At 39.4% G+C, this 12,500-nt stretch overlaps 2 protein-coding genes across 3 annotated transcripts in view; one reads left to right on the top strand and one right to left on the bottom strand.

Annotated features, from left to right (window-relative positions):
• Positions 1-9,139, top strand: part of ptgesl (prostaglandin E synthase 2-like) — a gene marked incomplete at its 5' end in the record, with an annotated part of 9,771 nt that extends 632 nt beyond the window's left edge. Inside the window, 7 exons of one of the 2 annotated variants that reach the window (XM_080037832.1) lie at positions 663-840; positions 1,859-2,050; positions 2,519-2,574; positions 3,756-3,908; positions 6,266-6,466; positions 6,884-7,001; positions 7,533-9,139. In XM_080037832.1, coding sequence (XP_079893958.1) covers positions 670-840; positions 1,859-2,050; positions 2,519-2,574; positions 3,756-3,908; positions 6,266-6,466; positions 6,884-7,001; positions 7,533-7,682 — 1,041 coding nt within the window. In that variant the 3' untranslated portion in view covers positions 7,683-9,139. Of the gene's footprint in view, positions 1-582; positions 841-1,858; positions 2,051-2,518; positions 2,575-3,755; positions 3,909-6,265; positions 6,467-6,883; positions 7,002-7,532 lie in introns of those variants that run through there. The other variant, XM_080037831.1, reaches the window with a different exon arrangement.
• Positions 9,140-10,151: 1,012 nt separating this feature from the next.
• Positions 10,152-12,500, bottom strand: part of gle1 (GLE1 RNA export mediator) — a 19,472-nt gene continuing 17,123 nt past the window's right edge. The window contains exon 17 of the mRNA XM_080036938.1: positions 10,152-11,799. Within this exon, the coding sequence (XP_079893064.1) occupies positions 11,731-11,799 (69 nt within the window). The 3' untranslated portion in view covers positions 10,152-11,730. The remainder of the gene's footprint in view (positions 11,800-12,500) is intronic.

Raw genomic sequence — 12,500 nt, 5'->3', positions numbered from 1 at the left:
TTACGTTATGGAAAATGTATTTTATTGACTGATTCCTTTAATTATTTTATCTGTCTTTCTATTACTGTCATATATGTTCATTTCATTTTATTGTGACGCTTGTAATACATGTAATTTGATCATTTTCAAGCACTTTGAGCTGCATTTCTTGTATTAAAGGTGCCATACAAATAAAGCTTATAATTGTATTATTATTAAAAATATGAATAAAAATATTATATTTAAAAAAAATCTTGTTTGAATAGATGAATAAATGTATAAAATAATTTAAAATATGTGGTAGCATAATTTTGTATTTCAATTTGTGAAACTCGATTTGCAGCAGAGCACAGATTAACAGAGACATTGAACGCATCACACTAGAACAATAAAAGTCTATAAAAACACATATATTCCCCTCTTGACTCATGTTGTTTTCCATAGCCTCTATAAAACCGTTATACTAGCTCCATCCATCCACCCATCCATGCTATAAAAAGGAATTTTCCACGCCGCCTGTCAGTCCCTACTCTGGGCGTCAAAACCCATCTGCCTCTCACCTCCCTCTCGCGTTGCATTCTGGGACTTTACGTAAACTCCAGCATGGCGGCGACCTGCGCCTCAAACCTCTCTAAGGTCGGGCGGTCTCTCCTGCTGTCTAACAATGTTTATATTACTTCCAGGAGGGCCATGGGTACCACCGGTAGATCGGCCCTTCGCTCCCCGCTGGAGAGGCTCTCTGGGCGGGGAGGGAAAGTGCTGGGAGCCGCCTTCCTGCTCGGTGGAGGTGTTGGACTCTACCAAACGGTGAAGTTCAGTTTGCAACAGCACAAGCATTTGGCAGAAGAGGAGCCGCACAAAGTGAGTTAGAATTCAATTATGAATGTCGTTTGTTTTAATCAATTAGTATCCATGGTAACAGGGGTTAATTGATATCCATTGGAGAAAGGTTAAAAATTAAAGGGGACTCGTTGATTTTCAGTTCACCTGTCTGCAGACTAACCTGACACACCTGAACGTTGTGAAATGACAGTTGTTGTAGATTCTGGATTGCTGCTTATACACGTTAACTGAAACTGGGATGCACTCGATTTACATTTGATTTATATTTGCAACACAAACGCTGTACTATAATGAATACACAAAGTGTGTGTGTGTGTGTGTGTGTGTGTGTGTGTGTGTGTGTGTGTGTGTGTGTGTGTGTGTTGTGGTGTACACTAATACCTTCAGATAAGATGATTGCATGTAAAACTTTGTGGGATTTGTACTCGATACAAAGTGTATTGAGTACACGTGCAGAGTGCTGAATGGTTTGTTGTCTTTTGTAAATCATCATTTGTTTTGAATGGAATGCAATGGATGGCTTTATTTAATAGTGTATGAAGGCAAGGCACGTTTATTTCTATAGCACCATTCAGACACAAGGCCACTCAAAGTGCTTTACAGGGGCAAGATTAGAATACATCAAGATTAGACACTGGAAAGTAAAAACAAAGAACATACTTCAAGATTAAAGATTAGACATATTTATTTATTTTTTTTAACCTTTATTTATACAGGTAAATCCCATTGAGACCGAAGACTCTTTTACAAGGGAGACCTGTTTTCCTTTCCCACGTTACCATTCACACACACATTCATACACCGATAGCAGGCTAACTATCGCCATTCACACGAGGCAAGGTGGGTGAAGTGTCTTGCCCAAGGACACAACAACTATGACACAGGTGGCAGGGCGGGAATCGAACCTCCAACCCTTTGATCATCGGCCGACCCGCTCTACCACCTGAGCCACAGTCGCCCCATTTAGACAGCGGAAAGATACATTTCAATGTAACCAATGACTAATAAAGTAAGTTAACTTGTCTATGCTCTCCAGGCCTCCGGCGCAGTGGGTCTGTCCCTCACTCTCTACCAGTACAAGACGTGTCCGTTCTGCAGTAAGGTGCGGGCCTTCCTGGACTACCATGGCCTCCCTTATGACATCATAGAGGTCAACCCCGTCATGAGGCAGGAGCTCAAGTGGTCCAAGTACAGGAAGGTTCCTATTCTCATGGTCGACGGAGAAAAGGTGAGAAGAAATATATACTACTTTTCACACTGTCTAAAACCTACATTTTACCATGTGTGATGTCACGCATGGGAAAATGTAAAGGGTTAGACAGTGAGACCATAAAACACTCTTTCTGCCTTTTTTCTCAGACTAGGATGAACCGATTTCTAAATTTCTTGATATAAATGTGAAAAAACATTTTAGAAATCGGTTCATCCTAGCCTGAGAAAAGGCAGAAAGAGTGTTTTATGGTCTCACTGTCTAACCCTACATTTTACCATGCGTGACATCACACATGGGAACATGTAGGGTTAGGATTAACAGGACAGCTGTGCCAAGGGAAGACTGAGGGAAGAAAAACCTCATTCATTATATTATAATAGCGATTTTATAATGATAGAACGCCGGTTCCGTTTGGGTGAAATATCCCTTTAAACTACCAATTAATAATTTTCTAATTAAAAATGTTTTTCTTTTTTGTTACAGCAACTGAACGACTCTTCCGTCATCATCAGCTCCCTCAGGACGTTTTTACTCAGCCAGTAAGTTACAGCTGAAAATATGTTTTATTATTTAAATTTTTATTGATATTATATTGTTTTTTAACGTTATCTTTATAAGCCTGACAGATGCAACACATACCCAACAGCATGCCACAAGTAACCTTAAAGACCTACTTCACCGGTTGGAATATGAAGGTGTATTGAACTCTGAGATCCTATTTAGTATAAATGTGCAAAAAAAATTGAAATTGGTTCATCTTAGCCTGAGAAAAGGCAGAAAGAGTGTTTCATGGTCTCACTGTCTAACCCTACAGTTTCCTTCTTGTGACATCACAGTAAGGGTTAGGGTTAACAGGACAGCTGGGCCAAGGGAAGACTGAGGGAAGACTGAGGGAAGAAAAACCTCATTCATTATATTATAATAGTTATTTTATAATGATAGAACGCTGGTTCTGTATGGGTGAAGTATTCCTTTGATGTTAAAATGACATTCATGCAACATGTTCTTAGTAACATGTTACATTTTCTGTTATTGATTATAAACACATATATATATATATATTTTTTAATCTGTCCATGCAAATAGTTAGCTTTGATTTTGAAATGTCGTCAAATTTGATGGACAATTTCAAACACTATACCTTGAGTCTCAGAAACCTTACAAGCAAATTTAAAAAGGTTGTTGCTGCTATATGAATACAGTAAAACAAAACAAAACACTTCTCAAGACAAAGATCTACATATTAATGGATGAAAACTTAAAGGTGCAGTGTGTAATATGACATCATCAAGAAAGTTCTACAAAGTTCTAGAATGCAACGCTCCCTGGGTAACCCCAACCCTTTCGAATAATAACAGAAGCTACAGTGGCCTTCAAGGACAAGAACAATTCAAAATTTGAAACAATGCACCTGATGACATTCCAACGATGACACTTTCAAGATGGCGGCACTAGGCCTTGGTCTAAAATATGCAGAAATATGGACATATATGAGACCCTTTCTAAGGAAAAAAATAATAATTCAAAACATTTTTTTCAGCTATTATGCACTAAATTAAATGTTCTTATGGACATTATAATTACTTTCTACAAAATCTGCTAGAAAATAAAACCCAAAATTCTACACACTGCAGGTTTAACTAAACATAGTAATTTAACCATGTACTTTTCATATTTCTGTGCACTGCCCCTTTAAAATATGAACTTTTTGTCCTTTCAGGGATAAAAGTATTTCCGACATCCTCATGTGTTACCCGGAGATGAAGTCAAAGAACGACAGAGGGAAAGAAGTGACAGAATACGCCAACAAGTACTGGCTGATGCTGAGTGAGACGGAGACAGCCACCACCTACCCAGAGAAGGGCATGCAGAAGTAAGTACATTTATTTATGTAACCTCTATTCAACCGGGCAGGTCATTAAGAACAAATTCAGGGGCACCCTTAGCTCAGTTGGTAGAGCGTCCCCCCCCACCCCCATGGGCCTCGGCCAGCAGCGGACCCGGGTTCGATTCCAGCCCGCGGTCGTTCTCTGCATGTCACTCCCCTCTCTGCCCCATTTCAACTCTGTCTCTACACTATCAATAAAGCATAAAAATGCCAAAAAAATATCTTAAAAAAAATAAAATTAATCTAATTTACTAAGGCCACAACAACAGGGTTAGAATCAGGCCATAGTTAGAATCTGAATAAAATAAAAGGTTTCAAAAGGTTTAATAATCGCTGTGTCGTAAGAAGAAGATTTTGCAACATTTAAAAAAAAAAGTTTTGTGGTTAAAAGTATGTTGTTAGTCTGGGGGGGAGACACAATGTAATCACTGCAAACATGATTTTGTATTTTTTCAAAATTGTTCCCTAACACATTTTTAGTTTTTCAAATTTGGCGCTGTTTTCCCCGTGTGTTTCTTTGTTTTATGATTCTTGTAACCTACAACTACTAGAATGAAGTCGTACATTTTACAAAAGACAAATCAGCAAAATATATTGTATCGGGCACAGCATTTTGGTCAGCCGATGTTGTTTTTAAATGTGCCATAGAAATAAACTTGACTTTTGACTTTGAAAGGCTAGTCTCTCAGACCCTGTTTCCACCTGGCATTAATATGTGGTTCTGAGGAATCCGATCGTTATATGTAAATGTAATATGCTTGTTCACACCTGGCCTTAACAATGCGTCTTCTATGCGCGTTTGCGATCCGGATTCGAATTCCCCGCGCTGTATGGAAATCAGCTCGTACATCATTTCCGCTTATACTGTTGTTTTTAACCGGCGCCCTTGCCTAGTCTGCCGGAAATAATTGTTAATAAATAGATGCAATGTGTTGTGTGATTTTCGTCAGTAGCCTATAGTAGACCTAGAACGCCAAACTGTACACTATCGCGTCAGCTGCTTCAGCTTGTCGGTCTTTATTTCTAGCAAGTGACCCGTTCGCTATACTTTATCCCTTACGTATTTGTTTTCGTCATGCAGTTCGCTCTCTGTTCGATAGCACTGTATAACATCTTTATTTGCACTACTGATAGACTGTAAACGAGGGTTACTATAACTGCTAATAGGGATGCAAACGGGACACTAGAGCGGAGAGTTGTTTATCTCTTGCTCTGACTGCAGCTGGGAGGGGCTGCTGCGTGAGGACTCTGCCGCCTCAGTGCTCTGGGACCGGGGGGAGTTGCCGCGGAGTCCCGCTGCTCGTTTAGAAGTTAAGAGCGATACATGCTTTAGCGACAGCCAGGGTCTCCAAAAGTCACCATTAACACCAGAAGAAGCGGCTAGATTGGTCGCTTTTTTTGAAAAAAGAGTCGCCTAAGTTAGCAACACTGCCATCTCACCATGGAGAAATTATCAAGCAACGGTGCGCTTTTATGACGTGAATTGTCGCGTGAATGAGTACGCGTTTCCTACCAGTCACTCGCCGCAGTTGAGTGGGCGGGGCCTAATGTGTATGAGATACACATACGTGTTTCCACTGTTAATGGGTATGTGGATATGTGGTCTCAAACCACCTCCGAATGTGGATAATTTCAATGCGCATTCAATGCGCATTGAGCGTGTTTCCACCTGTAGTTAGCGCGATCGGATCCTAAAAACCACATATTAATGCCAGGTGGAAACAGGGTCTCAGTATAACCATAGATATTGTATTAGAGAGTCTAACCCATGTTTCCCCTGTGTGTTCCCAGAGAGGAGATGAAGTGGTGTCAGTTGGCCGATGACCTCATCTCTCTCACATTAAACAATTATTATTTATTTAAAGTTGTATCGGCTTGCTTATCTAATGTCATAGATAAACACAAATAGATAATGTTTATCGGTAAGCGGAATGGTTTACTCTCTAAAATCGTTATCGACTTCAGCTAAAAAAAAAATCCCTATCTGTCAGGCCCGAAAAAAATGTGTTGCTGCTTTTATGACAGTGACAGTAAAACAAAACAAAAAACTTCTCAAGAAAAAAACCTGCATATTAATGGATAGAAAAACTTAAAGGTGGGGTATGTGATTTCTGATTGGTCAAAATTAACATGAGCGGTACACTTTGACCAATCAGAGCGAGGCTCCGATTCTTAAAAGAAAAAAAGAAAAAAAAAAAAATCTCTGTTCTTATTGGCTGTTGGGACTGTCAACTGTGCAAATCTCTATCCCAACTGCTATTTTCTCCCCAAATTCTCCACCCCAGCTTTAACCAAACATAGATAATAAACTGTATCTTTTTCTCATTCCTGTGTGTTCCCAGAGAGGAGATGAAGTGGCGTCAGTGGGCCGATGACTGGCTAGTTCACCTCATCTCTCCTAACGTGTACCGCTCCTCCTCCGAGGCGCTGGCCTCCTTCGATTACATCGTCCGCGAGGGAAAGTTCTCAACGTTCGAAGGTTTTTTCGCCAAATACGTCGGAGCGGCGGCCATGTTTATCATCGCCAAGAGGCTCAAGAGTCGGTGAGTGACACAACCAGAGATATCTGACAACAATCTTAAAGGAATGCTTCACCCATATGGAACCGGCGTTCAATCATTATAAAATCGATGAATTTGGTTTTTCTTCCCTCAGTCTTCCCTCAGTCTTCCCTTGGCCCAGCTGTCCTGTTAATCCTAACCCTACATTTTACTAGTGTGATGTCACGTCACACATGGTTAAAATGTAGGGTTAGACCGTGAGACCATAAAACACTCTTTCTGCCTTTTCTCAGGCTAGGATGAACTGATTTCTAAAATGGTTGCACATTTATACTACATAGGATCTCAGAGTTCAATACACCTTCATATTCCCACCGCTGAAGTAGGTATTTTAGTAGGACAGGAGTCAAAACACAATTAATGCCAAACTAATATTGATTCTTGTCCTTCCCCCTGCAGACACAACCTCCAGGATGATGTCAGAGAGGATCTGTATAAAGCCGTGAACGATTGGGTCGCCGCCATCGGCAAGAAGAGGAAGTTCATGGGAGGAGACAACCCCAACCTGGCTGATCTGGTGAGGGGGGGGGGGGGGACAGACAGAGAGAGAGAGAGAGGCAGGCAGGCAGGCAGGCAGGCAGGCAGGCAGGCAGACAGACAGACAGACAGACAGAGTTCATGGGAGGAGACAACCCCAACCTAGCTGATCTGGTGAGGGGGACAGACAGACAGACAGACACACACACACCTCTCATGTTTACTACTGTAACACAACTAGGGATGGTCATGGTTAACTGTTCAACCTATTTATACACACTACCAACCATCCACACAGGTTGACCAGGTGTATGGATAAAGTTTTTTTTTTTTTTTTTTTTTACTGTTGAAGATTAAAATTCACCGCTGAGGGAAAAACTGTGGGATGTTTAATGACTGACACACACACACACACACACACACACACACACACACACACACACACACACACACACACACACACACACACACACACACACACACACACACACACACACACACACACACACACACACACACAGAAAGGCAGTAGTGTATAATAATAATGACTTCTCTCTCTCTGTGTCTCCAGGCTGTGTTTGGTGTGCTCCGGGTGATGGAAGGTCTGGAGGCTTTTGACGACATGATGAAAAACACCAAAGTGAAATACTGGTACAGACGCATGGAGAGGGCCACACTCAACCACGAAGGAAGGGGGGTGATGCCACATAAAACAGACTGACAGACAGACAGACAGACACACAGAGAGAGAGAGAGAGAGACACACGTACAGAGAGAGGGAGAGGGAGAGGGAGAGGGAGAGAGAGACACACACACAGACAGACACACACAGGTGCAGACGCATGAAAAGGGCTACACTCAACCATGAAGGAAGGGGGGTGATGCCACATAAAACAGGCTGGCAGACAGGCAGACAGACAGACAGACACACACTTGGACAGATAGAGAGAGAGAGAGGGAGAGGGAGAGAGACACACACACAGACAGACACACACAGGTACAGACACATGAAAAGGGCGACACTCAACAATGAGGGAAGGGGGGTGATGCCACATAAAACAGACTGACAGACAGGCAGGCAGACAGACAGACAGACACCTTAGAGACACAGACAGACGGACAGGCAGACACCTTAGAGACACAGACAGACAGACACCCACCTGAGACACACACACACACGAAATACTGTTTTTACCGACCAAACTGCTTCAATCCGCTGCTCAGTTTCTCTGGGTTTTGCTTTACCGCCCTCTACAGGTTGAATGTGGCAACTGCATCAATATCTGCATCAACGGTTTATTTAATTTTATTTGGTGGTTTACAGCCAAAGCTAGTGGGCTTCTGCATCAATTCACAAGCGTATTTAATTAATGAAAATAAAAATAATAAAAAGCATACATTAATTAAAAATGGTCTCATTCATTTTGAATTTTTCGGCTATTTCTCTTGACATCTGTTGATACATTTGTAAAATATTTGGAGGTCGAATCTGCATCAAATGTTGACTTCAGGGTATTGTTGAGTTTATCATTTAAAGGTGCAGTGTGTAACATGACATCATCAAGAAAGTTCTACAAAGTTCTAGAATGCAACACTCCCTGGGTAACCCCAACCCTTTAGAATAATGACAGAAGCTACAGTGGCCTTCAAGGACAAGAACAATTCTAAATTTTAAACAATGCACCTGATGACATTCCAACTATGACACTTTCAAGATGGCAGCACTAGGCCTTGGTCCAAGATATGCAGAAATATGGACATATATGAGACCCTTTCTAAGGGAAAAAATAATAATTCAAAACAGCTATTATGCACTAAATTAAATGTACTTATGGATATTATAATTACTTTCTACAAAATCTGCTAGGAAATAAAACCCAAAATTCTACACACTGCAGGTTTAAATAAAGTGGTATAGGATGTCTGTTCAGGTTTTTTTTTTTTTTTTAGGACTTGTTGATTTTCAAATACAGAAGAGAGAGAAAACATTTTTGTAAACTGATGCAGGGTCAGTTTGGGCAGCACAGTCGATCAATGATAATGTCTTTAGTAGGAAAAGAATAAGAATAAATAATGAAATGCGAATAACAGTTGTGCTGCCAGTTTGAGTTTAATAATAATAATAGGCAAACTGAGAATCTGTTGCTCTGAATGAAATGTATCAAACCGACTCAATGTGCATAGTTGTAAAAAGGTCAAATAAAAAAAATAAATAAATAAGACTTGTGTGTTTTTATTATTTTTTATTTTTTTAACCTTTATTTCTACAGGTAAATCCCATTGAGACCGAAGACTCTTTTTCAAGGGAGACCTGTTGCCATTCCCACGTTACCATTCACACACACATTCATACACCGATAGCAGCAGGCTAACTATCGACATTCACACGAGGCAAGGTGGGTGAAGTGTCTTGCCCAAGGACACAACAACCATGACACAGGTGGCAGGACGGGGATCGAACCTCCAACCCTTTGATCATCAGCCGACCCGCTCTACCACCTGAGCCACAGTCGTTTTTATTATTATAGCAGTGATTGACATTCATGTTGCTTACAAGGCTTTTCTACCTGATTCAAGTTGGAGTCAGCTATTCTGGAGGATGCTAGCAACGTACCCGTTTACAGAGCCTAGGCTGAGTATCAACACTGGATTTTTTTTTTCAATGCACACAGTACGAACAGGTAGCGTATCATGAGATTGTCAACAAGCGTTTTCCAGAATCACTGACTCTTAAATTGTTCTGCCCCACTTAAAGGAATACTTCACCCATACGGAACCGGCGTTCTATCATTATAAAATCACTATTATAATATAATGGATGAGGTTTTTCTTCCCTCAGTCTTCCCTCAGTCTTCCCTTGGCCCAGCTGTCCTGTTAATCCTAACCCTACATTTTACCATGTGTGATGTCACGCTCGGTCAAACGTAGGGTTAGACAGGGAAACCATAAAACACCCTTTCTGCCTTTTCTCAGGCTAGGATGAACCGATTTCTAACATGTTTTGCACATTTATACTACATAGGATCTCAGAGTTCAATACACCTTCATATTTCCACTGGTGAAGTAGGTCTTTGAGATTAAAGTTACCAAAACAGACAATTTAGTTTTGTAAAAAAAACAAAAATACGACAAGTCTCCAGTAAACTGCTGTAGAGATTTATTTCAGACACATTAACATTACAGTCGTTATGGTTACACACCTGTTGAATCTACATTATATACAGAGTGACACAGAGACTAAGGTTGCGTTCCGAATCGCATACTTTCTACTATATAGTATGGTAGAAAAAAGATTTAGGATGTCCCGATTCTTATGGCCAGATTTAGGATGGTTAGAAGTACCCGGATGTCCTACTTCATGCGGCCAAGATTGTTGGTGTTGAAAAGTGCATCCTATTTGGGCGATTCTGACCCACAATCCAGTGCGCACGTGAAGTGACGTAACATAGACGAAGCCTCCATATAAAAACAAACAGGGATGCGACGGATATAAAAGCAAGAAGCAAGATCAAGGCGCAATGTTATGATGAAATAAGAGTAAAGTATGTCCCAATAGTATGCCTACTGCATCCTAACTAGATTCTTTTTATCGTCGGATGTAGTATGTAGAATAGAAAAAAGAAAGAGTATGAGATTCGGAACGCAACCTCACTTTATATTTCTATTCGCAACATTACGATCAAATCAATATCATTCAAATTGTGCTGTGTAATAACATGCAATGAGGATAAAGGATCATGTACTATCGACTAATGCAGTTAAGCATTCATTTTAGCAGTTAAACTTTTCTATTATACAGCTCTGGAAAAAATTTAAGAGACCACTCCAAATGTTCAGTGTCTCTCGTTTTACTATTTATAGGCATATGTTTGAGTAGAATGAACATTTTGGTTTTTATACTATAAACTACTGACAACATTTCTATCAAATTCACAATAAAATTCTGTGTCATTAAGAGCATTTTCAATAAGTAATGTAGAGATGAAGATTGAAGAAAAATCCAGACTGGTCTCTTCATTTTTTCCGGAGCTGTATATGTGTGTTTAATTCGTGGGATAAAACTTCATTTGCGATGATTTAAACGACGAGCTCATCAGACCAGAAATCTTTCGCCGCTCCACACGGTGGATTCATCATAAAAAAATAAAATAAATAAACAGCAGAACAGTCCAAATCATTCATAAAACTACAGGTGAAACTCATATTATTAGAATATCATGGAAAATGAATTGGAATTGAGGCAAGAATTCATGCAAAAGGGGCCCAAACCAAGTACTGAGTACATATACATGATTATACTTTATAGAGGGCTGCATTTCTGTATTTAAAATCCCTTTTTTTATTGATTTCATGTAATATTCTAATTTTCTGAGATTTTTAATTTGGGGTTTTCATAAGCTGTAAACCATAATATTCAAAATCATAACAAATAAAGGCTTGAGATATCTCACTTTGCATGTAACGAGTCTATATAATATATTAGTTTCACCTTTTAAGTTGAATTACTGAAATAAATGAACTTTTGCACGATATTCTAATTTTTTTCGAGTTTCACCTGTATTTATGATTTGAGCCGCGACTGTCGACGATTTCTTAAAAATACAAAGACGTCAGTTTAAACAGTTTTAACTAACGCAAACAGCCGAGAACTTGTTTAGCCTTTTTACAAGAAGAAAAATAACATTCAAATTTTCGACGCATAATTGTAATTTTTAAAGCTTATAAAGGAGGAGCAGGAAAAAGCATGAGGACTGTTAGATCCACCCTCATCACGACCTCCAGAAGTGTGAGCTCAACGCGCCTTTGGGAGCAGCAATCTGTCGGCTCTGTAGAGATGTCTATAAAAAGGGGGGGGGAGAAAAAGTTACATTTAGTTTTTTCACTGCCCCCCAAAAAAATTAAGAAATCATATATGTACATTGTTTTTTTTGCTGTTTTTTCCCACAATATGTTCATTCAAGTCAGATTTTTTTCTATAGCATATTTCAAAAACAACAATAATTGACCAAAGAGCTGTACACAAATACAATACAATACAAGACAGCTTTTAGCTTCAGTGCACCTGACTCCTGGAACAACTTACTGCTAAAAATTAAACTAAATACATTCATATCCTTTGGCCAATTTAAACAGACTATCTTGGATCTGCCAAACTCTACTTGTAACTGTTTTAATTAGACTATATTGTACTTTATGCCTTTTAATTGCTGCCACTCTTCCCCACTCTGTAAATGTTTCAATCGTTTTGTTTTTTCTTCTCTTCACTTGTTGTGTATTTGATGTTTTTGCATTGAATATTTTGTTTGTATTGTTGTTTTGAATTTGTTTTGACTCGACGTCATTGTAAATGAGGGTCACCCCTCAATTGGTCTCTCGAGGATAAATAAAAGTTAAATGAAAAATAAAATGAAAAATACAGAACAACAAATAGGCCTAAGACAAAATACAAAATTCAAAAATTATTGTTCGTCTGTTTTTCACACAACACACACAAACAAAAATCTGCATATATATGGATTGTTAAGATAAAAATTGTATA

This window comes from Ammodytes marinus (assembly GCF_949987685.1).
Source record: "Ammodytes marinus genome assembly, chromosome: 2".
Taxonomy (NCBI): Eukaryota; Metazoa; Chordata; class Actinopteri; order Uranoscopiformes; family Ammodytidae; genus Ammodytes; species Ammodytes marinus.
This window is presented reverse-complemented; position numbering and strand designations above follow the sequence as displayed.